The sequence below is a fragment of the Pituophis catenifer genome, unplaced genomic scaffold, assembly GCF_029215685.1.
Source record: "Pituophis catenifer annectens isolate HBS135680 unplaced genomic scaffold, rPitCat1.0.hap2 SCAF_1, whole genome shotgun sequence".
Classification (NCBI taxonomy): domain Eukaryota; kingdom Metazoa; phylum Chordata; class Lepidosauria; order Squamata; family Colubridae; genus Pituophis; species Pituophis catenifer.
In genome coordinates, this window is record NW_027256881.1 from 207,506,119 (window position 1) to 207,532,285 (window position 26,167).

The 26,167-nt window shown below is 37.9% G+C and overlaps 1 protein-coding gene across 2 annotated transcripts in view; it reads right to left on the reverse strand.

The window, feature by feature from the left end:
• Positions 1-26,167, reverse strand: part of FMNL2 (formin like 2) — a 207,657-nt gene that overhangs the window by 78,212 nt on the left and 103,278 nt on the right. For both annotated transcript variants that reach the window (XM_070942256.1, XM_070942173.1), the window contains exon 2: positions 3,783-3,866. In XM_070942256.1, the coding sequence (XP_070798357.1) occupies positions 3,783-3,866 (84 nt within the window). The remainder of the gene's footprint in view (positions 1-3,782; positions 3,867-26,167) is intronic.

The window sequence follows — 26,167 nt, forward strand, 5'->3', positions numbered from 1 at the left end:
ATTTGAACTGAGCTGTTTTGCCAACTCTTTCTCATGGTGGCTGCTTAGCTTCAACAATTGCTTCCTGTTGGGGCCCTAAGAAGCCTGGGCGGGGAGGCGAGGAGTGGCTGGCAGGGGAGGGTGAGTAGAGGCTGGCGAGGTGCCCCTCGATGTGAGTGACACAAGTTGGCCATCGAGTTGGCCATGCCAACCCAGTCACATAACCACATAGCCATGCCCACCCAGCCGGTCATTAGGCAGATCATATTAGTGGTCCATGGGATTTAAAATTATGAATTTAGTGGTCCCTGAGGTCCGAAAGGTTGGGGACCTCTGCTTCAGACAGTAAGATGCTAATGTAGTTCTCATATTTTCCCATTTCCATTAGGTCGTCAGTATATCTGTGGACTCTGAAATTGCTGAATTTTAATCTGAAATGGATTGTAAATGAATGCAATTAAATTTAGCCGCATGAGTAACGTTGCCTGGGCCCCAACCGTACACAGGTAGTGCTCGACTTACGACCACAATTGAGCCCAAAATTTCCATTGCTAAGCAAGACAGTTGTTAAACTTGAGTTTTGTTCAATTTTATGACTTTTCTTGCCACAGTTGTTAAATGAATCACTGCAGTTAAGTTAGCAACAAAATTGTTAAGTGAATCTGGTTTTCCCATTGATTTTTCTCATCAGAAGGTCACAAAAGGTGATCACATGATCCCGAGACACTGCAACCACCATAAATACATGTCAGTTGTCAAGCATCCAAATGCTGATCACATGACCATGGGGATGCTACAATAGTTGTGTGAAAAACAGTCATAAAACACTTTTATTCATGCTGTTGTAACTTCAAACAGTCACCGAATGAATGGTTGTAAGTCAAGGACTACCTGTAATTCATTTATTTCTTGTATTTTTAATGTAATTCTTGCATTCTTCTTGAATCCTGCTGGCTGATGGTGTAAGGTGTAAGGAAAAATGCAACTCATGGGTTTTTCACTCTAAAGATGCTGGCTATTGATAAACATGCCCAAGGAAATGAGTTACATACAGCAGGTTAAACAATTTGCCACTGTGTCTCAGTAAACTACTGTATATTTTTAAGCCATACAATGGTTTAAATGTTCCACATAGAGTATTTAATAAACACAAGCTAATAGTTCTGCAATTCCAAAACTATTTGACAATTGCTCTACAGCATATATAGGGCATACCCCACAGAGCAGCCATTTTTAGTTATTAAATTTTGGTTGCGTCTTTGTAACTTCTGACAAACTTTCTGGCTCAGTTTCAAAAGTGCTAAACGTGAAGCAAACTTGCCCAGTCTAGTCCTCTTTTTTAAAGTCTTCAGTAACAGTCTTCCCAAGATTAACGATATCTTATTTTTATATAATATTTTTTTAAATATTTGCTTTGCCTCTCCGAAGCTGGATATAAGTATTGAGGGATTCTCTTCTAAGAGCTTCTTTAATTAATGAACAATGACCAAAACATAAACCCATTTCCCACCAAAATGTTGATTGCAGTTTCATAAGTCCTAGTAAATAAATAAAAAAAATTACTAGAAGTAGTCTTCATTCAGTGATCACCATTGGGACTGGCAACTTGTTAAGTAAGAAGTTGCTAAGTGAAACATCACGATTTTGTGATTTTACTTTAGCTTTGGCTTGCTGTATAGAACTGTGAAGGTCATAAATGCGAAGACCGGTTGCAAAGTTCATCCCCACTGTAACTGTGAACAGTCACTAAACAAGTTGTTAAATGAGGGGTACCTATATTAAGTCATATCACTTTTTTGCCTATGCTGCAGAACACTTTAAGCATGGCGGCTTCACCTGTGCAGAAACCAGACAGACAGAGTTCCAGGCAAGGGAAGTCACAGCCAACAACCTCACAAAGAAAATGAATGAACTAAAATTTGTCGTGATTGTATCATTTTCAGAGCCAAGGTCACTGGATCAAGAAAGAAGAAAAAGTGAAACCCTGTGCCAGGGGTAAAATGCTCCCGGTTTGGACCGGATCGCCTGATCTGGTAGCGATGGAGGTGGGTGGTTCGAAGAACCGGTAGCAAAAATCCCTGCCCCCCCCCATGCCCAGCTGAGCCGCACAATCATCAGAGGCTTTTTTTTTTACTTTTAAAAGTAAAAGAGGTCTACAACCTCTTCGGCATAAAAAATGCTTTTAAAAGTAAAAAAAAAAAGCCTCTGATGATCGCGTGGCTCAGCTGGAATCATCAAAGACTTTTAAAAGAAAAAAACCCTTTTTTTCTTTTAAATGCCTCTTGACAATCCAAGCTGAGTTGCCTGATCGTCAGAGGCATTTAAAAGAAAAAAAGTATCTGACGATCAGGCAACTCAGCTGGGATCGTCATTTTTTTTACAACCTCTTCGCCGAAAAATGGTTTTAAAAGTTAAAAAAAAAATGGCCACACCCACCCAGTCACATTACCCCATTACCATTATCCCATTACACCAAGCCACGCCCACAGAACCGGTAGTAACAAAATTTAAGATTTCACCACTGCCCTGTGCTGAATATTTGGAAAATTAATCCATCTCTATTCCATGTCACACAGAAAGAATGCCAGGAGGATAAAAAAAAAAGACCCCCCCCCCCAAACCCAAATCCAGAACAAAAAAAACCCTAACATATTCAAGTAGATAGATAGGAAAGATGCTTTGAATTAGGGCTTCAGCTCTGAGCTGCTCTGAACTTGAAGTGATGCAATTCAGGTGGATTTTAGAAAAGAAAGCTTTACATGTTACTTCAACTATTTTCTCCCCTGCTGTTTTCTGACCGATCGGCATCAGCATCTTGAGCATGACATATTCTGCAGCTTCTGAGCCTCTTCTCCAAATGGACAGCTACTTCTTTTGGCCTAGGACCAAGATGGTCTTTAGGCCTAATCATAATGATGGGAACTATGATCATTACAGTAATGCTTGCTTTAGGGTGGGAAAAGCTGAACATGAAACACAACTGGCTCATCTTTGGCAAAGAGATAAAATAAAGACATATTTTCCAAACAGTGTCTATACACCCCAAAGTGCTGTGTCTGTAGAGATTCTCAGTCATCCAGGTGATGGTTGTCCCAAAAGTGCTTTTTCAGGAGGCAACTGGACTTTCTTGTTGTTGTTTTGAAGACGTTTCTCTTCTCATCCAAGAAGCTTCTTCAGCTCTGATAGGATAGTGGGGAATGGAAGGATTTAAGGATCAAGGAATATGCAAGGTATATAAATCCTTCCATTCCCCACTATCCTGTCAGAGCTGAACAAGCTTCTTGGATGAGAAGAGAAACATCTTCAAAAGAAAAAACAAGTAAGTCCAGTTGCCTCCTGAAAAAGCACCTTTGGGTCAATGTGGTGTGTGTGTGTGTGTGTGTGTGTGTGTGTGTGTGTGTGTGTGTGTGTGTGTGTGTGTAGAGAGAGAGAGAGAGAGAGAGAGAGAGATGGGGAGGAGGCTTTTAAGCCAAGCAGAAATCAAAGATGTTTCTATTTTTGTGCTAATTTTTTAAGAAATTTCAAAAAGTTTCACAATTGGAGAAGTACAGATCTTAGCAGGAAAATGCATTCTTTACAAGCTTAAAGTTCCAGTTTCTGTCCCTGGGATCACCAAGTATTGGCAACAGGAAAAACGCTCCTCTAGTCAACAATAAGCAATCATCTGCCTTAAGAGACAAATCATTGGTCCTGGTACAAGGCAGCTTCCCATGTTCCTGTTATCACACCTTGGAATAGTTTTTCTAAAACCAGCTTAGCAGAGATTCTGTACCTTTAAAGTGCCTTTGGGCTACTACACTTACCTGATCACATATCAGCTCCCATTTCTTCTCATTGTCATATTGTCGGAGTAGCCGTGCTTTGTCAGGAGGCAAGTTCATGGCATTCTGTGAAAAAAAAAGAAAGCAAATCTGGGTGACCACAACAGGCTGAAGGTTGAGAGAGGTTGCATATGAATAAGTGTAAATAAGCAGAACAACGTGGTTACAGTTATGTGGTGTTTTTTTTTTTAAATGTCATAGTTAACAGAGTTTATCCAACGCTTTCCAAGAAAAAAATGGCAAAAGAGCAATGAAAGATTCCTTCTCCTCCCCACCCTCTAATCTAAGATATGACTCATGTTGAACAATGTCAAGGTTGAGAGGTTTTTCACGTAGGGTAAAACTAGAGAATGAAATTGTGGTTAATTCAAGGAGAGTTTGTTTTTCTTCTCTCCTATCATATATTACTGCTACATAAAATGCAATAACAATTGCATGCTTTTATCTACTTAGAAATGCAAGACTGAAATCCATGCACAATTCATAGTTATAGTAGCATAAGATATGGTTCGCCACCAATGTATACAACATTTAAAAAGAGAGCCAAATAAATCTGTTGTAGTAAGAGAGGAAAAAGGTTTGCAGTATGGCAGAAGTAAACAGATTTACTGTGATATACATTTGTGGATGAGATTCTATTTTAGCCAAAAGAAATTAGTGCTCCAAATGGAACCTACCTAAATAGCTCTTATATAGTATCAAGGCTATCAAAGTTGAAAATTTTAATGAAAATACACAGCAATGTGTACATTTGCTTAAGATGCATACAAAGAACATTATAGAGCACATGGAATAGCAGGCATTGTTAAGGGGAACTGCATCCCATAGAATTCCAAGATAAAACTGCCATCAGAGAAGGACAAACCTTGTTCTTTATTAGAAAACCAAAACCTATCATAGCAAAGAAAAGAGAAACAATACAGAAAAATGAGACTTGATATACCATATGTTGGAATCTGCACATACACTTCCACAACAGAATTTCATAAAAATTTCAGTAGCACATATAAAGTCAGAAGGACAGTTAGTTAGTTAGTCAGACAGACATTTCCTTTATATATTACGCCTGCATTTAATTTACTGGGAGAGATGAGAATTGGAAATAGTATTATATAAAATTTTGCATAGTTAACTACAAAAGATAGAAAAAAATTCTACCTGCTTTCCTACTGTTACATTGGTCTGCATCAACCTGGGGCTCTAAAAACAATTGCCAGAATTTGTAAAAAAAATATACATGAATGAAATAGGATGGCTGATTAGGAAAGGAAACACAAGCGCTCTCTCGTCTGTCTGTCAATCCAGTCCAGTTCAGTCCAGTCCAGTCTAGTCTAATCTAAAAATTTCTACCAGGACCTCCAGATTCTGAAGAATCTTCTATTTAAATACATTTTTCCTGGGAAGACAAAGCAGGAAAGAGCTGTTCTGTTTTTTTCAAATCTGCTCATGAATTCCGTAAAATCTTTAATTGGTTCCTGCTATGTTTTTATACTGAACCAACAAATTAAGTTGTAGCTCTGGAACCTGTTTCTTCAAGGATGAAACCTGATGATTTCCAGATGTTTTACATACATGTGATGTAGTCCCTGACTTAGCCAAAATACAGAAAATGTGTAGTCCAGATTATATTAAGGGTAACAAATTCACTATTCCTATATACATATATACTATATACAGCACTGCACAGAATTAAGTCCTTTACATTTCAGGACCTCACTAAATGTACACTTTTTCTTCTTGCACAGCTCAGGCTACTGTTGTTAAAAGTACATATAAATCTAGTTTTTTAAAAAAATCAAGGGTGAATTTATCTGCAGATGGGCTTATCCATGAATATATCTATCTATCTATCTATCTATCTATCTATCTATCTATCTATCTATCTATCTATCTATCTATCTATCTACAGGCCCTTTTTAAAAGCCAAGAGAAAATAAAAACCTACATACGGATCATGCAAACTTTTTCTCTATTAATTGTGTTAATTCTTCTCCTGCAATGCTGGCAAAGGAATAACTGTGGACCTACATTTAAAATCTCACCAAAGAAATGTAAGCATTAAAATGAGAACCATATTAAATCTATTGCAAGAAGGGGATTATTTTCTGATTTTGACAGGTCACCATATACAAACTGAGATTAACAATTTAAATTCTTGGCTTCTAATCTATTGTCCATAATGATATGGATCCTCTTCTGTGAAAGCAAGTTAATGAATGTAAAATATTGACTGAAAAGCATCACTAATGAAATATTTAAAAGGAAATGATAGCAGGGAAAAATGCTCCCAATTCTGTATTTCATGCATACAACCCCCTATATCACTTCTGCCCTCTCCCTCTCTGGTAACGCTGGACTTTTGGCAGAAATATAGCCACTCCAGATCCAAAGTCTTCTGTGTGGTTATGCTGCCTTCTTTTTCCCAATTTATCTGAAAATAGGTGGCTTCCTACCCATATTCTACTAGTATTGCAAGACTACATCACCACATGTCAAGAGTCACAAAAGGTTTGTTTTGTTATGCCTGTAGTGGGGAACTCCTAGCCCTGAATTGCAATCTCAGCCGGCATGGCCAATGGCCAGCTATGCTGGAGCTGTAATCTTTCACATCCCATTTTCCATTCAAACACTATGCCCTCACTTTTACAAAACTGCCACTTTTCCAAGATGTAAAAAGCAACAATATCTACCCACAACCAGCAAGAGCACTAAGAATCTTCTCATATGAAAATTAGTGTAGATAAGAATTCAAGGGGCCACAGCTGCCCCCCTATACACACACATGGTCCAAACATTGCCACCATATTACTTAAGAACTTAAGTGTACTAGGATAAGAGCCCCTGATATCATAACAAATAGCAGTTCATTTAAAGCTAGAAAGGCCAAAGGCAACATTTTGAAATAAATCTCTTTTTTTTTTTATTGCAAAAGTTTTACAATTACATTTTCACCCCTTTCCCCCCCCCCCACCCCCCCCAAACTTCCCAACCTCCCTAACCCTCCCTAACCCTCCCCTCCCCCCAGACTTCCCTATAATATACTCATACTCATAAAGAACCCTAATATAACACTTATATGTAAACTTGAACCCCTCCCTCCCCTGTATAATTTTTCTCTTCATCTCATTACATTAAAAAATTTCTAGTACATTATTTTCAAATAAAAGCTATTTGATACTTTCTGGTTTGATATTTGTTCTGAACATATTCTATCCACCTTCTCCATTCCTACTCATAAGTCTCTTGTGAACAATCTTTTAAATATGCTGAAATCTTCGCCATCTCTGCGAAACTGGCCATCTTCAAAGTCCATTCCTCAATAGTGGGCAAAGCTTCATTCTTCCAGTATTTACCTATCAACAGTCTTGCTGCTGTTATCATATACAATATCAATTTTGTTTCACCCAATGTAAAACCCTTAACTATACCCAATAAAAACAGTTGTGGAGAAAATTGAATTTTTTTTCTTCAAAACATTCTGCATGACCCACCAAATTTTTATCCAAAAAGCCTTAACTTTCCTACAGGTCCACCAAACATGATAATACGTAGCATCCAAACATTCACATCTCCTTGAAATAAATCTCTTGCCCTTTGCAATGTGGAAGTCAGGGAATGCATGGCTCATAGACAGAAATTTCAGACAGATATAAGAAGAAGCAGAATGAAAACAGAATAGATACAGATTAACAGAGTTGGAAAGGACCTTGTAGGTCATCTAGTCCAATCCCCTATCCAAGCAGGAGACCCTACACCATTTCTGACAAATGGCAGTCCAGTCTCTTCTTGAAAGCTTCCAGTGATGAAGCTCCCACAACTCCTGAAGGCAACTTCTGTTCCATTGGTTGATTAATATTAATAATAATAATAGATGATGATCATGATCATGATGATAAGAAGGAGGAGGAGGAGGAGAAGGAGAAGCCTAATATTATATATACTGCCTCTTATATTGCTACTACACAGATGGTCCTAGACCTATAACAGTTTGTTTAGTGACCATTTGAAGTTACAATGACACTGAAAAAAGTATCAATGTATTCTGCTTTATGACAAGATAGCATCTCGCTTCTGAGAAACTGACTCATCTGTGATTTTTCTGGTGTAGAATATTAGCCTAAAATGCTGATGCTTGTGATTGACATGCTAATATGTCAACCACAAGCTAACTAGAAGCTAACCCTACAGGTGCCTCATAAAATTACAGAGCCACTGTTAATAGTATTTATTAATGCAATTTTATTTCAAAACAATATATATATATATATATATATATATATATATATATATATATATATATATATATATATATATATATATATATAGTGCTCTGATTGGAAGGGGGGTTGGCTGTGCTCTGATTGGCTGGGTGTGTGTTCTGTTTAGGTGGGGGCTTGGTTGTGCTCGGGTTAGTCTGAGTAGCAGGGGGATTTGAGCTGGTGAGCTGTGTTGCTGTTGTTTGGCTTCGTGTTCGTGGCCGTGCTACCTCTTCAGTCTGTGGGTGTCAGTCTGCTTCATGTATGAATTGGAGGGGTTTAAAGTGGCTAATGATGCAGCTGTGGTCTGGCTTCTGGTCCGTGGTCATGCCTCCTCATCAGTGTGGGTTTGAGTCTGCTTTCTGCATGGATGTGTGCTGGTTACATCCTGTGTGGCTCTCGTGAGTGTGGGTCTGGTGTCATTCTTTATATTAGGGACTCATTTGTCAATAAGGGCGGGTTTCCAAATGGCTGGTAGGCAGGCACAACCAAGCCCCCACCTAAACAGAACACACACCCAGCCAACCAGAGCACAGCCAACCCCCCTTCCAATCAGAGCACAGCCAAACCCCCAACCAATCAGAACACACCTCCGCCCAATCAGAACACAGCCAAGCTCCCACCCAATCAGTTCACACCCCCATTGGCAGTTAAAAGGAAGAAACAGCTGCGATCACACACATTGCTCCTAGAAGCACGAAGCCAAGAACACCAGCCTGAAGATGACGAATGAGACTGCGTCGAAACGTTGCCAAGAAACCTCCAATTTTACGCGGGAGAAAACCCGAATAACCAAAGACCTACATACAAACACCCACGAAAACCTCAGAAAACATATATATATATATATATATATATATATATATATATATATATATATATATATATATATATATATATATGAATGTGTTCAAGTGAATAATAGCAATTTTTTAATCTGCCTTTCATCTAAGACAGAGCTGTCAAATTTGCAGCCCACAGTCCAGATGCATCACGCGCTGGCCACACTCATGCCCAGTTTAGCAAAGGGGGAAAAAGTCCCAATACCTCACGTGACAACGCCGTGACATCAGTTTTGACACCCCTGATCTAAGATATCAACAGATGTAAACTCCAAAACTGACTGAAGTCCAAAGCTGACTGAAATAAAGTATAGGTATAATCAAGCCATAAAACAACATTATGCTAATAAGAATAGAAATCAGAAAGCCAGATCACTACAACAATTGTCCTAACTTTCAGATTAACCTTTTATGTGGAGTTTGTATAAAGGTGGTTCACTGCCTGGGGGTGAGAGTGGGAAATCTCCTTCATTGGGTATTTGAGTATAACTCTATTATAACATTCCTGGAATTGCCAGAATAGTGAAATTCCATAGTGACAGAACTAAAGTGATGCAGAATGAATTACGACTAATGAGCCTCCAAATTTTTGTTAGCAATTTAAGCTAATACAGGCAGAAAATCGTCTTTGTATATTACTTTTTGCAAAACATCTCCTTAGGTTAAAAGTTGAGGAGAAAAATTTTGTTGGCAGTTCTTATAAATCAAAGGATCTTTCAAAACTTGTTCTACCATTTGCCTACTTGGCTGGGAATTAGCAGTATTTTTTCAGAGAATCACTTGCTTCAGATTTTTAGTTAGAAATGGATGGGTTCCTTTTAGTAATTATAAAACTGCCAGAAAATTTGGATTTTTCCGCCCTTTTAGTTTCTACTATTCCAGCACTGCCTTCTTAACTTCTTTCTCACACGTCTATTCCTTTGAATTTTACCAGGAAAGTTTTGCACCTCTTCCTGTACAATGCTAAATGATTCATATTTTAGCCTGAAGATGTCTGTGACTTGTCCTCTTTCCTGTAATTCTACTGCTTGGAATTGAGTAACACTAGGAGTCATACTGTACTGAGCTGTAATCATCTTGATCTAAAAGATAAATGGGCAGCATCTACTGTACAAAGCCTTCTCTTTGCCTCACTAAAAAGAAGAAAAGTGATGAGACTTCTTTTGATGGTACTGCATGTTACTTTCTCAGGTTCAGAAAATGTTCATCCTGATCCTGAGATTCACTAAAACCACCCAGGCAACCACGTCACAAGTTTTATTTATTTTAAAAAGTAAGGGAGATCAGGAGCATACACAGGAAGCAGACAAGATGATGGTCGCTCCATCCTGATCTGAAGCCCACTCCTTTTCCATATATTGATGTTTTACCCATATACAAAGTGTGAGAGAGATTCAATTATGATACCATGATGCCATTTTGCCTGTTTGATCCTCCCCCATCAGGTGATATAAATACACAAGATTCTTTCAATGTGTACCTATAAATCTGAAATATAAATATGAGCCCAGCATACTGAGCAATAATTAATCCCAATCTGCTTCTACAAAATAGAAAAATGTTTCTAAAGCAGCAATTATAAATGCACCAATTAGAAGAGTGTTCTAAAAGGTCACACAGATGTATATCCTTCTGAGGATCAAGAATCCAACCTCACAATTACTGATTTTGCCTCAGTTTTACATGGGAGAAAAGGGCCTCTTCATCCATTATGACTTTGGAAGACAATGCCATGCTTCCTAAGTTATATATTTATTATTTTTATTTATTTAATTTTATTGGCTGTCCAACTCCAGTGGATTATTCTTGGGTTTCTCAAAAGTCTATTCTGCAACAGCCAAAAGAGCCCAGCACTCACAAAGCAGAAGAGGCGATGGAAGCTTATGGGAAACAAAGATTTTGACTTTTATGAGATATGGGAGTATGATGTGCAATGAAGTTATAATAGTTACTGCTAACTTGAAACTTGATGGACAGGATAACATTGGGGAAAAGGAACATGCAACTTGTTAAATGCTCCTGTCTTCCCAGCAAGGGGCTAAGAGGTTCCCCAGATAAATAACATTACCTATAGAAAGTTATGGGGGAAAGCATTGGGGGAAAACACCTCCTCACTTCTTAAACTCAAATAGCCTTCATAGCAGTGGTGGATTGCTTCCGGTTTGCCCCGGTTCGGGTAAACTGGTAGTGGTGGCAGCAGGAGGCTCCGCCCACCCACCCAGATGTCATAAAAAATGCTCTGCGCATGCGCAGAAGCGCCACACGCTCACAAAGCGACCGTGTGCCCACACACTACCAATAACGAACTGGTAGTGCCGGGATTTGAAACCCACTACTGCTTCATAGTTTTGTATTTGAATTCTCATCCTTTGAAAACAGAAAGAGAAATTCAGCCCCACGTGTGTAATCCTGTCTGTTTGTTAAATTGCTAGGTTCTTTCCTCCCCTTTGATCTACTTAGATTTTAGATAAAAGTGCAGGAAACTATTACATCCCTAATGATCACCTGATGGTCTGGAGAATTGCTCACTCTATCAATCCAGTGTGTGACTCATATATTCTTTCTCGTGTTTTCCACTTTCCTATCTGAGTCCATTCCTTCCTTGAAAATAGCTTCCCTTCAGGCCACTGTTCTTGTTGGACTCTGTTTTATTATTTATAAACACCCTCTTTCCATTCCAATTGCTAAATGATATGGTAGATGGAAGATCACCAACAGCAAAGGATGCCTTCCTCTTCCAAGCCTCCTGCCCCCATTTCTTTCAATCTTGTTATTTTGTATTTGACTGTGTCTTCCTCTTGTTTTTAGTCTTTTTTTTTTAATACTTTCTCACCCATGGCTGAGAGACTTTGGACTGTATTCCTGGGATACACAAAGCTTCAAGGATAGATAGAAGTATTGCTATTGACAACCAAGTCATTAACAACCTTTAACCTTTAACTTTAACCTTTAACAGGAGCCTTGATAGTACAGGGGTTTAGTGCACCCTGTTATTAACACAGCTGCCTGCAATTTCTGCTGGTTCGAATCTCTCCAAGGCTCAAGGTTGACTCAGCCTTCCATCCTTTCTAAGGTAGGTGAAATGAGGACCCAGTTTGTGGGGGCAATAAGCTGACTTTGTATAAAATATACAAAAGAATGAAGGCTATTGCTTAACGCATTGTAAGCCGCCCTGAGTCTCCGGAGAAGGGCGGCATATAAATCAAATTAAAAAAAAAAAAAAAAAAACCTTTAACTATGGTCTCAGAAGCTATACTAGGCTAAAAAAAGAGATTCCTCTCACTGTATTGCCAGAACTCACTTGGATATAGGATTTCAAGGAAAAGAAACGGAGAATCCTGATATACAGTATCTCTCAATCAGTACTAAGTATAAGGCTTTAGTGAATAGCTCCTTGTTGGAAGCTTGTAAATTAATCTCTTTAAAAAAAATAAAACTTGCTTCTGCATTTGAGATTTTGTTTGTTTTGTTTTTACCTCTCAAGTAAAAGATTATAAATTTATATAACATTAGCCAGCTTTGGTTTTTGCTGTTTTGACTTGAAATACTATACTTCTAAACTATATCTTATGCCAGAATAATGGCTCCTATTATTTAGTAGCACTATTACTGGCACAAAACCATCTTCAATTTGTTATGTGAGGAAAAAAGAGCACTAGGTTTCCTATAAAGCTTACATCCATTGCTCTGTATTATATTGTTATGTAAGCATTATATGAACCTTAATTTAAAATCAAGTTGAACAGAATTCTCTTATCCAGTCTTAGCCTGTGGGGTTTTCTGCATCCTTTTATTTCAAGTATTTTTTGAAAAACATGGTAATATCCAGCTATTAAAAAGAACTGAATCGTATTGCTGAACGTCTGGAGATTCTCAATCATTCAGATCATGGTTGCCTCAAAAGTACTTTTTTCAAAAGACAACTGCACCTTATTTTTTTTCTTTGAAGACATTTCACTTCTCATCGAAAAAGCTTCTTCAGTTTCAAAGCTGAAGAAGATTCTTGGATGAGAAGCAGAACATCTTCACTATAAGCAGTGATGTCATTCATTAAAACACCAAAGAAGCATTAAAATCTAAAATTAAAAGGCTTAATTTTACACCTATTCTAGAAACAGAGAGAGCCTCTAAGGAACTAGAATGTATTTCACAGTTGTATTTGTATAGTCTGAGTTACATACACAGAGTGCATGTAATCTGGAGATATATACAATTGTGTATGTGGTCTGGGAAAACCCATCAATCAATCAATCTTTATTCTGTCATATAGTAGATAAAACGCAAAAGTCACTGTTAAATTAGAATAAAAAGGGGAAATATAATTGTTCTAAAATATCTTAAAAGGATTTATTAGAGGAAATATCATGGCTGACTGTACAAACTAAAGAATAGAACTTGGCTGTAATCAAGGAATTAAATCAGATTGATCCAGTAATAAACAACTTAAGATAAAACAAGTGACCAAGATACTTAATAAAGATTGGAAATAATAATTCCTGGCGAGCAGGAAGGGACTATGCCGAACATGTGTGGAAAGGACAATGCAGAACAACGTGTTCCACAGTTTAAATTATTCCTTCATCGCACGGACACAATCTCTGTTCAATGGGGATCTTTTGGTATCTCCCTTGAGTAAAGGCTGTTGAGCGAGCATTGAATCTGGCTATAGATAAAGCTTTTCTGAATTTGGGGAATCGTTATGTGCTAAGATATCTAGCTGAAGCTGTGCAAGGTAGTGTTTCTGGATAGAACTGGAAAGTCTGCTTGCAGCTCTAAATTGATGGTCTGTTGTTTAAGACCAGCCAGTGAGCATTCATAGGGAAAACCCAGCAAATAGTACTCCAGCATAAATGCTGTGAGATCAACCAGACTGGACAAAATCCAAGATACACAGCATTAAACCAAGGCAAGAACAGCCACAGTAAGTCCTCTCAGCTTGCAACTAATCAAAGCAATAATATCAATCAGGGTTTACCTGGAAAAAGATAAGCCCTAAAGTAAAGAGTATATAATTATCCTAAAGAATTCACCCCACCCCACTTTTACAGAAAGAATAAATTCACACACACAATATAAACTATTCTTAAGGATCCTTGCAGAGGATTTATTCTTGAAAAAGTTCTAAGAAGGGTTTCATTTTTGTAAACAAACTTGACTGAAGGGCAAACATCTGGGTGGACCAAGCAAAGTCCATTGATTTCAACCTTTCCTGCCAGAGAATGCTAATGGCAATGAATGAACAGACATGAACAGACTGGATATATTTTCCCACACTTCGTTCCATGAAGGACTTTCTGTGTTTTTTCAGGTAGCACCTTGATGATGGATAAAAAGGCAAAGGCAGCTGCTCCTCATCCTTTGTTTTGGTACACATAGACAACCACAGAAAACTCAACAGAGTCACATCACGCTCTATGGTACCTGTGTAGCCTGGGCACATCCATGTTCAATGTAAACAGGGAATAGGATAGGCAAAGGTTGAATTATTTTAGGGACAACAGAATATGCTGTTGTGACATTTACAGTCTCATCATAAATATATATTATATACTGTAAGTTCCTCAAACCATGCCTTGAACTTTACCTCTTCGCAATAAATTCTTTGACTTATGCTTCAATCATCCCTACTCATATAAGATATGGGTTGTATTTAGAACAATTCAATTCCTCAAGGTTTTCTTTGTTCTCCATTTTTAAAACTCAGGGGAGGCAAATGTTCTACAGATGTAGTTTTCCTCATCTCAAAAGAGAAATGTATTGGTATGAGTTTGAAGCCTCTGAAAAGTCCAAGGTTTTTGTCCAAATGACAAAAACGGTACAAGTTCTAGTCCTTTTGTACACAGGTGCAACTTCACAATGCATGTTCAAAAGGGATGAAGCTTATGCTGCAATGTTGCAATACTGCTCTCTTCATTTGCTCCTGCTTGCCTTCCCCCGACATCTGTGCCTGAGTTATTGTCTTTATTGAGAACATTATTAAAACTACAGAGAAGCCCTTTTAGGAATGTGGCCACCCTAACTGTAACCTCTGTCAAACCAAAAGCAGTGTAATATTACAGATAGTCCTTGACTTAACAACCAATTGTTTAGCAATCATTGAAAGTCACAACAGCACTGAAAAAAGTAACTTACAACTGGCTCTCACACTTACAAGTGTTGAAGCAACCCCATGGTCACATGATCAAAATTTGAGCACTGGCAACTGGCATGTATTTAGGGTGGTGGAAGCATCCCAGGGTCATGTGATCACAATGTGCAACCTTCCCAGCCAGCTTCCCACAAGCAAAGTCAATGGGGGAAGTCAGCTTTGCTTAACAGACATGAGATTCACTTAACTGCCATGATTCTCTTAGCAACCATGGCAAAAAAACATCGTAAAATTGGGTGTGACTCACTTAACTATCTTGCTTAGCAACAGGTCTCAATTGTGGTCATAAGTTGAGGGCTACCTTTATATAATATGCCATCCAAAATGAGCATTTTGCTTCTGCAAAGTGAGTGTTAACCACTCAAACGGCAAAGAATTAGAGCATCAAGCCTTGCCAAGTCCACAAATACAGCTTCTTTCTGCTTTTACCTTTCTATCATGTACAATGACGTACTGCATTTATACACTGATAAGGGAACAATAAAATGCTTGTTGGCTGTTTGGTAATATAGGATGTGGCTTGGCTAAGAGTAAGGTTGCTTGGTTTGTCTTTGAAATGGACCTATTATCTAATCATTGCTTACTAGATTGTCCCTTTCCTTCTCATATTGAAAGAAAGAAAGAAAGAAAGAAAGAAAGAAAGAAAGAAAGAAAGAAAGAGGGAGGGAGGGAGGGAAGGAAGGAAGGAAGGAAGGAAGGAAGGAAGGAAGGAAGGAAGGAAGGAAGGAAGGAAGGAAGGAAGGACTACTTAAACTGGATCTACATCAGTTGGATCAAATATCTGGAATAATAGGTAATTCCTTCAAAAACAACCATGGAAAAGTCATTCAACAAAAGGAACACCTACCAATAATACATGCAATATTGATGTCAATATAAAATGTTTATTGGAAATCTACAACATTTTGCATTTGATCCTGTGATGGAACTGATTCCATATTTCATTCATAAATGCACACATTTGTACAAACACACACAAAGCCTTCTTCAACTGAGTCGCATGAATGTGGTTGTGGTGGAGAAAACAGCATATGAAAACCTTAGAAAATCCATTCTTCCCCACCATCCATTCTCTCATTTCTCTATTGCTCAGCTGGGGGGAAAGGGATATCCTAAGAGGTGCACTGAAAATTAAAAATAAAGTTAATAACAAGCTTGGATCAAATCATGATGTTAGATTTACTTCAATTCTAATTATGAATTAGACAGTTTCTTAAGTGTCAGCATGGAATTTTCAGTGCCTTCTTCTGATTTGTAAGAGGAAGAGCAGATAGGAGGAAATATATAAGCTCATCACATATGGTTTATGCAAGTGGAAATTATAATTTCCAATTACATCTATTTCTGGCAATTGTATCACTTTAGCCATAGCAAAATAGTTCCCTTTTCTTTATTCCAGATTATGTGTTTAAACTGGCGGTGGATTCCTCACCTTTCATGTATCTATTTTCAACAGCTATCAAGAGAACAGAACAAGTTCTTTCTTTCAATTTCTGTTTTCTCCAAACACATGTCCAGCATTATTGATCTTCATTAGAGACCAATAAATCAATTATCTAGATAGTCCTATTATTATTATTATTTATTATGTACCATCAAATTTTTGTCAGCTTTTAGTGACCGCAAGGACTTTATGTCCTATAAACCCCAGTCAATTTAGATGGATACTAAACATTCTGGGATTTGAAATCCAGCACATGCAGAGGTGGGTTTCAGCAGGTTCTCACCAGTTCTGGAGAACCGGTAGCGGAAATTTTGAGTAGTTTGGAGAACCAGTAGTAAAAATTCTGACTGGCCCCGCCCCCATCTGTTCTCTGCCTCCCAAGTCCCAGCTGATCGGGAGGAAATGGGGATTTTACAGTATCCTTCCCCTGCCACACCCACCAAGCCACGCCCACAAAACCAGTAATAAAAATTTTTGAAACCCACCACTGAGCACATGGGGAAGCGCTCCGAGTTAGCAAAGGATGAGTAGCCCTTCAGAAAAGGAGTTCGAAGTCATTGTAATTCATCTACTCCAACTTGTCTTTTAACTAGGATGAGGCACCACTTGATCATGCCTCCAACTGTTAGTTACTCTGATCTAATACTAGTAAATATTGCAGGCCTATCTAAATACATTCATCTAATCATATATAAAGATATGCAAGAATTATTTAACAATGAAATCATCTATTCACATTCTGGTAAACTGATACGAATGACTGTTCAAAGCCAATTATCTCATATTGAAATGAGTAAACTCATGATTCTGTTTGAAAAATGTTAGAGAGTAACTGTGCCTAACCAATTTTTACTTCCTGAAATAAAATTATAAAATGCTCTAAGAACCATCATGAACACAACTTCTTCCACCTTTTTTTGCAAGGATAGTTATTTATTCCTTAAACCTGGAACTAAAAGGTAACGAGTAGTGTGACAGTGCTTCTGTCTCACTAGTCGTTCTCACTACTCGTTCTTCTGTCTCACTACTTGTTCTGGTACTTAGTTCTGCCAAACTAAGTACCGTGTTTCCTCAAAAATAAGACCCTGTCTTATATTTTTTTGAACCCTGGAATAAGCGCTTGGCCTTATTGCCATGCGCTCAAAAGCCCGATTGGGCTTATTATCAGATGTCTCATTTTGGGAGAAACAGGGTAGACATTATATAAGGCTGATAAAATCTGACACAACTTTTAATTTCTCACTAGATAGCAATAGGGCCACCTTAATTTGAGTCAAATACCTCACCTCAGTTACCACCCATCCATTTTCTTTGACTTTCCAATCTCTATTGTTCAATTGTTGAAAGACAGTAATCTGTTATGTTTAGCTAACATACCGTATCTTACAGCAGCCCCTACAAAACTGATTAAAGTTAGACCTGACGAGTACTTGATTGAAAACCACAGTTTTTTACATAAAACTGAGACTTTAAAAAGAAAAAAAATATTCTAGAAGAAGAGAATGCAAAGTGTTGTGTATGTATCTATTTTGTGCGGGAAATTCAAATGCATAGTGAATCCTGATTGGTTCTTGGTTGCCTCTGGAAAGTATATAAAGAGGACTGTTGCCTGTGAGTTTTTGCTGAAGTCTCACCCTGAATTAAAGAGCTGTTGTTATTAGCCTGCTTGTGCCTCTCGTTATTCCCGCACTACAACACAAAGCATTTCTATATTGTTACTAATAACATCAAATTCAGTTCCAAATAATTCTCTTTTCATTAGGCCAGCAAGAAACAAGGTCCTATGTCCAAAGTCATGGTCCAAATTATGCAAGGCTTGTGGAATAAACTGCAACTGGCTATATTTGCCTAATAAGCCAAAGCAAAGAAGATCACATTTCTGCTTAGCACAAATCAAGCCAATATATCTGTGATTTGCTAGTTTTTGCTCAGCTACCATAGAATTTCTTTCCACGTCCCCTCTTAATGCATTTGTTTGTTGTATTTTACACTAATTGCCAGTCAGTGCATGTGAAAGCTTACATTTACTCTCAATAAACTCTGACAAATGTCAGAAGATAAACTATGTTCCTAATATAAAGAAAAAAAATACATAAAATGAAGATAACAAACTGTTTGAAGTAGCCAACAGTTTTTAATTGATTGCAAGAATTACAGGGCATCAAAGTCTTAAATTGTCACAAAGAACTCTGTCTCAAATGAGGCTAAATTCCTGAAAACTGTCACATCCAGCCATTTATCAGTGGGTTATTGCATACCAACAGTAGGTGGGTTTGAAGTAAACTATGAGTAGACCTAACCAATCTTCTTTCCCACACCTCTACTCCACCACTCAAACTTCCTTGATTCCATTCCTCTGCCTCATAGATAAGAAAAGAAAGTGAGGGAATAAAACTGCTTGCTTGCCATGGGTAAAAATCATAATGAATTCGGCTGTGCACCAGAAAGGGCCACAAGGAACCATAGTTCTCCTCCTATGTGTATTAATTCATTTGTTTGCATGAAAAACAAGGTATGAGACTAGAAGAATAGAACTGGACATCTCAAGTAGAATCATGTTCTTTTGCAAATTGTAAAACTGTTGCCATACTACCAGAATCAAAATAAAGCTGTTATACCCACACAAGACTAGCCTTTAACCATAACACTATGTTGGAACTGTATTTAAGCAGTCTTGAAAAGTTTTGAAGGATCTATCTATACTATCCACAGAGACTTCAATGCAAGAATCCACAAATCCTATGCCCTACCCAGTTGCATCTAGTATACTAGACATAGCTTTCCATTTTTTCAATACTAAATTAATCTCAATGAGAGTAAAAATCTAAGCCAGAGGAACATGACCTCATGTTAACCGAACTTGAACACCCACTCAGTATTTTGTGAATGTAAACACTTTGTTTCCTACAAAGATATGCTGTGCTGCCTTGCAAGTGGGAGAAAGCTACAAACGTGCTGATAAAGGCCAAATCATTCATATACCCATCTAAACTCAGCATTTTAAAGTCCACCTCCACAATTAGATAAGAGCTTATCAACAGCGGAAAGTACAATGCTGAAATCTGGCCATACAAACTGACATCACGAATAGTCTGTTTTGCTGCTGGTTTCTTTTTTTCCCTTCTCAAAAATAAGAGTGTTAGCTAAGATTTTAAACAAACAGGTTCAACCGCTGTAACTTAAAGCTTTATACACGTCATCAGATGCCAGTTCAAGTACCTACTAAAATGCACACCTTTAAATTTGTCTTGAATTTGAATTTCCTGATAAATTCATCATCCTGAGATCTGCCATCAACTTGTGAGTCTCAACATCGGTCAGAAATGTAGATGAAGGACATGGAAATCCTCTTCTATGAGTGTTTTTGTTTCTTTTTTAAATTGTTTTGTCTATTTAATTGTTGAAGGACAGTAATCTCTTATGTTTGGCCAACATGCTACATCTAATGGCAGCACCCAGCGAATTTTGACTACGGTTGGACCTGATGTACATGCGATGGGAAACTGCAAAAATTTAGGTAAAACTGACAAGTGAAAAAGAAAAAAAATATTCTGGTAGAAGAGAATTACAAGCTTTTTTTTTTACATTGTTATTAATAACATCTAACTCAGTTCTAAATAAATCTGTTTTCATGATTAGGCTGTAGTGGCAGCTGACACAGCCAGAATCACTTGTCCAAAGTCATGACTGTTTATCTAAGGCTTGTAGAATAAACTACCACTGCTTAGAGTGGGAATCAGAAGAGGCCAGTTGGTTAGTAATTGTATTAGTTGGCAGTATGATACAAAAGACAGGTTGTGATTATGCATTGGACAAGGAAATGCACTCTATTCTTTCTCAGAGGTGTTTTATTTCATAGTCTGATTACATTACTAGTAAAAATGTCCTGGATATCCTAAAGGCCACAAGCAACATATCCAAACGAGAAAAGTAAAATGGCAGATAATTTTTTAAAGCATGAAGAGTTTAGTTATATGTAGAAAATACAGATAAAAAGATGAATATAAAAAATGAGACAGGTTGGCAAGCTAGGCAAGTTTTGTAGTGACAGGGTGGGTGGGTGGGTGGGTGGGAAGGAAGGAAGGAAGGAAGGAAGGAAGGAAGGAAGGAAGGAAGGAAGGAAGGAAGGAAGGAAGGAAGGAAGGAAGGAAATGATCTTTTCATCAAAATGATAAAAGTAGCATTACAAGCTCTTCCCCTTTCATTATTGTGACTATCCTTTCTCTCCCTGTGCACACCACTGAGGAAAGTCTGAATGACTCAGTGACAAAAGAATACTAAGAACAAAAAAAGTTTTTCCAGGTAAGTTTGAAATAGAAGACAAAAAGTAGTAGCTCTGCTAAACAGAACTGAATAGAGCTGAAGAAGCTTCTTGGATGAGAAGAGAAACATCTTCAAAGGAAAACCAGAAAGTCCAGATGCCTCTTGAAAAAGCACCTTTCGGACAACCATGACCTGGGGTGACTGAGAATCTCCTCAGACATTACGCTAAACAGTCACTTATACATTATCTTTGTGACATCAAAGAGAATGAATGGAATGATACCAGAAGTCAATGTAAGCAAACACCTATATGTTAAAAAAACAAAACAAATAATAATGTTCAAAGAAACTGCAGACTAGACTACTGTAATAAATTTCAGGAAAAAAGGAGAACAGCATGAGTTTGTCAAGAATATGTTCTATTGCTCTGTTTTTTCATTTATAGAATATATTGTGGAAACATACTGGATATAATTTATTCTGGTTATTCTGAAGATCCTCCCCTGCCTTTTTAATTGTAATTGTTTTCTTGTTTTAAATTGCCTTTTATTATAATATTTATATACATGGTGGTGCAGTGGTTAGAATGCAGTATTGCAGGCTAATTCTGTAGACTGCTGACTGCCAACAGTTTGGCAGTTCGATTCTCACCGGCTCAAGGTTGACTCAGCCTTCAGGTCAGTAAAATGAGGACCCAGATTGTTGGGGGCAATATGCTGACTCTGTAAACTGCTTAGAGAGGGCTGTAAAGCACTGTGAAGCAGTATATAAGTCTAAGTGCTATTGCTTTTGCTATATATATATAGCGGTTATGTTTTTAGGTCTACTTGAACACTGATACCATATCAGATGTTCTCAATTTTCAGCAGAAACTCTTCACTTGCCCTAAAAAAAATTTAAATGTAGTTCAGTGGCACAAAGTATTTTTTTCAAATCAAAAGTGCAAAAAAGCCCTGGCTGATTTACATATTTACACTTTTTTATGAGCTAAATTTTAGGCTTGCAAATTTTCACAGTTAACTTGTTACTCTGCCACTTTGACAGAGGGGAAAAACAGCAAGATTATTTTCTTATTGCAGAGACCTTAATAAATTTCCATTTGTGTCTTAACACTACTCACAGTTATGTAAGTAGTCAAGATTATTATGGTAACCACCTGATGCTCAAATTTGGTACAGTTTCATATGTTAAAAATATACAGTTAGTCCTCGGCTTACAACCATTCATTTAATGACTGCTTAAAATTACAACAGCACTGAAAAAAGTGACTTATGTCTAGTTCTCACACTTGATCGTTGATCGTTGCAACCCTACAGTCGTCACCTGATCAAACTTCAGGTACTTGGCAACTGGTATGTATTTACAATGGTTGCCACACTCCATGGTCCTGAGATTGTCATTTACAACCTTCCTAGGGAGATTCTGATAAGCGATGAAGGAAGCCAGATTCACTTAATGACTGCATGATTCACTTAACAACTGTAGTGATTCACTTAACCATGGCAAAAGGTCACGTGCTGGCGTAGTGGTTAGAATGCAGCACTGCGGGCTAACTCTGCCGACCGCCAGGAATTTGATCCTGATCGGCTCAAGGTTGACTCAGCCTTCCATCCTTACGAGGTCAGTAAAATGAGGACCCAAATGGTTGGGGACAATATTTCTAAGTGCTATTGCTAAAACTATGGCAAAACTCACTTAACAACTGCCTTGCTTATCAACAGAAATTTTGGGCTCAATTGTAATCGTAAGTTGAGGATTACCTGCATTGTTGAAATCAGTTTAGGAAACCATGTTGGTAAAGTCACAGAACGCAGAAGATCATTCAGGCCATCTTGCCCAATTTTCTTTGGGCAAGATAGGAATCCAAATTAACAGCATCCCAGATAGAGGGGGGTGTCCATCCTCTGTTTGAATCCAACCAGCAAAAGGAAGTGCATCGGGCTTATGTAGAGTAGCTGGTATTTTGGTCTTGACAAAATATGCTTCGGGCTATGGAGACCAAAATTTTCTTTGTCAAGTTAAAGTGATAGTTTAATTTTCCTCAACCATCTTGCACTAGTCAGAAGAAAGGAACATAGCCATGTAGCCACTTGACTTCTAGAAGCAGGGATTGTTGTGACCAAGGCCCAAGTAGTGATTACCAAACACAATTCAGTCCTCAACAAACTTATTTTAGCTGAAAATTAATTCATTCTCATCTTACTCCAAAACAAAATTCTTAATAACCAGTCCATCGGCCTTATCGGCAATCTGCCAAAGACTTTTCTTGGCAAAAATCCCACAAAGTTCAAGAGACGCTGGCAAGAAGCAAGGGAATCAACGTTGCTTTTCTACAAAGAACCAAACAGCTCGTTGCTGCTCTTTTAAGCCTTATGGGAGTGGCCAATTATCTTCTGGCCTTACTCCCGGGTTGTCCTTTTTTCTTCAGCTGCTCTTGCCTTCTGCCAGCTCTTCGCATGCGTGCACTAGGAACAGGCTCCTCCTGTTCCTCTGCCTCTCCTACTGTCCACTTCTGGAGGCTCCGGAGTCTGCGCATCACTCCCAGATGGCCCTGGCCCCATCTCTGCCTCCGACGCAGAGCCCTTGTCCGGGCCTTCCCCAGACTCCAAGACTGGCCCACTTTCCTCCCCAGCCTCCTCACTGTCCGACTCCGCTGCAGCCTGTGGACCACAACAGGGATAATGCCGAGTCATTTTGAAGAGTTGCTTTGTTCGAATCATTTTTTTAAAGCTAAGGAACCATCTGAAGATCTGCACCACCCTAGAATCCAGTGGCTTCCTGGTAACTGAAATGCTGCAGACTGGGATCATCTATCTTTTATGGATTTTACTTATCACATGAATTCTGGATGTCTTACAGAGCTTACATATAAAACGCAATAGAGGCAGTCTTTGACTTACAACCATTCATTTAATGATGGTTTGAAGTTATGCCAGCATTCGAAAAAATGACACGACTTGTCCTTCACGTTACCACCTTTGCAGCATTCCTGTGGTCATGTGATCACAATTCAGGAGTTTGGCAACTGACTCACATTTACAACTGTTGCAGCATTTTACGGTCACATGATTGTGATTTGCAACCTTCCCAGTTGGCTTCCAATAAGCAAAGTCAATTGGAGAAACCAGATTTGCTTAATGATTGCATTTCTTAGTAACCACATGATTCAATTAAGAACCATAGTTTTTAAAAAAATGGTTGCAAATGCTCCAACACTGGAAGTTTTTAAGAAGCTATTGGATAACCATTTGTCTGAAGTGGTGTAGGCTTTCCTGCCAAAGCAGGGGGTTGGACTAGAAGACCTCCAAGATCCCTCCCAACTCTGTTATTCTGTTTCCCAAAATCAGGTCAGTGTGATGACTCATTTAATCACACTGATTAATCACAAATCAATGTGATGACTCACTTAATGATTGCATTGTTTAGCGACTGAACTTCCAGTCCCAATTGTGGTCATATGTTGAAAACTACTTCTATAAGTCATTACAATAATTAATTGTGTGAATTAAATATTAGCTTTCCACTCACTCTCATGCAATGATGGTGAAAAAACACTACCATTTTTTAATTCCATTCATAAATCAATATGTGCATTGGTTATTGCTTGGAAAGTCAACATCTTTCTGAGAAATTCCCGCTCCAAGATTTCTTGCATTAAAATGTCTGAAAGATTCTAACAGTGAAAGGCAAATATTCTTAACCCTATAGCATTTCGTCTTTTTCAAACTTGGTATTAAGCTTAAGTTTGCATTTTAGAAATGTCAGAAGCTTCATTAATTCACTTTACTCATTAATTACAAAATTTATGTATTTGGAAGAAAGGGCTCATGCAAAAAAGATTTGAAGCTCTTTTCAGAACAGCACGATGGTGGAGGTGAGGATGATGACGTTGAATCATTCAAGGTGGACGGTAACACTAGATAAATATGCTTTCTGTTAAACGAAAATTAGATTACACATAATCTAAAAAGGGAAAAAAAATATTACGGAAGCCTTGAAAACAAGGTAGTTATGTGAGAATATTTACAGTGACCACATAAATGCCTATTTCACATCATTTTATAGTCTCTTTCAGTTGCTGTGTGTGATTCACAGATCAACTAAGGCTCTACACACCATGGACTTCTCCCATCCAATGAAAGGATGTCGTATACCAGAAGATCTTCATTATCAAAGGCTGCCCGTCACAAACCAATTTTCCTGAAAAAAAGACTGTACTTCCTCTCAGTATCAGACAGCGGATCCATGCAGCAATTTTCTCACTATATACAAAATTACCAAAAATATACTTTTACTATCACTTTTGTTTCCTTCTGCAGCAGGGGGACTCATCTGAAACAACCCAGAATGAAATGCCTCAAAATTCCTAACCTGATGGTAATTTTCAAATTGTGCTGGATCACAATCCCTCTGAAGTTCTACATTTCTTCCCCAGTATTATGCTGTTTCTTTTTTTCATTTGCAAGTTTTGCAATATATAACGCAAGGCAAAGGGCTCACCTAATACTCCTTCCACCTTCTATTTTCTCCGCAATAACAATCTTGTAAGGTAGATTGGGCTGGCAGAGAAATTGACCACAAGTCACCCATAGCTAAGATGGAATTTGAACTTGCATTCGCTTGCTTTCTAAGCCTGGTGCCTGAATTAAAAGTTTAATATCACTAAAAATTATACAGAATGTACATTGAGGGAGTTGTGGAAAAAAATCATCCACAGTAAGACAAAGCAAAATGAAAACTGTCAACAGTGGTGTTTTTGAGATTGCTTATTTTTGACACAATTCTTCATTGTTTGATGGCCCATTCACTGTACAGCTTGTTTGTCCAATTCAGACATTTGTAAAGGTTTCACATTAGCTGGGTTGACACACATTGTTACAAAATAGATGGTGGATTCATTGTCTGGAAAGAAGTAATTGAGAGTTAGGTAATTCTTCCAGCAGCACAATAACTGATATTTCTTAATCTGTGCCTCGTCTAGATATTGTATTATACAAATAATTTATCAGTGTACTTAAAAAATGGAGAATTCGGGGCAAAATTAAATGCTAAATCATTGCATATTGAAGGATTAAGCACTGGGGCCATAAAATGGAGGACACTTTGTCCGAAGTCAGACTGTTCCATTAGGATGTACTTTTAGTATATACAAACAATTAACTCATCTGATAATCAGTCCAGAAGTCCTAAGGGAAAAATTAATTTCCTGTAAATAGCTAAATCTAATTGGACTTGAAAGTTCAATTGAAAACCATATATCCAGAGGTTTGTGGTCTTTTTAGCATTTAAAAAAAAAACTATATTTCTCATTTTCCAAAAGACATAATACTGATAGACTGATCTTCAAGTCTCAATACACCTCTATGTTTAACTAAGTTTCAACAGTTTATATTCATCAATCCAAAATATGGATA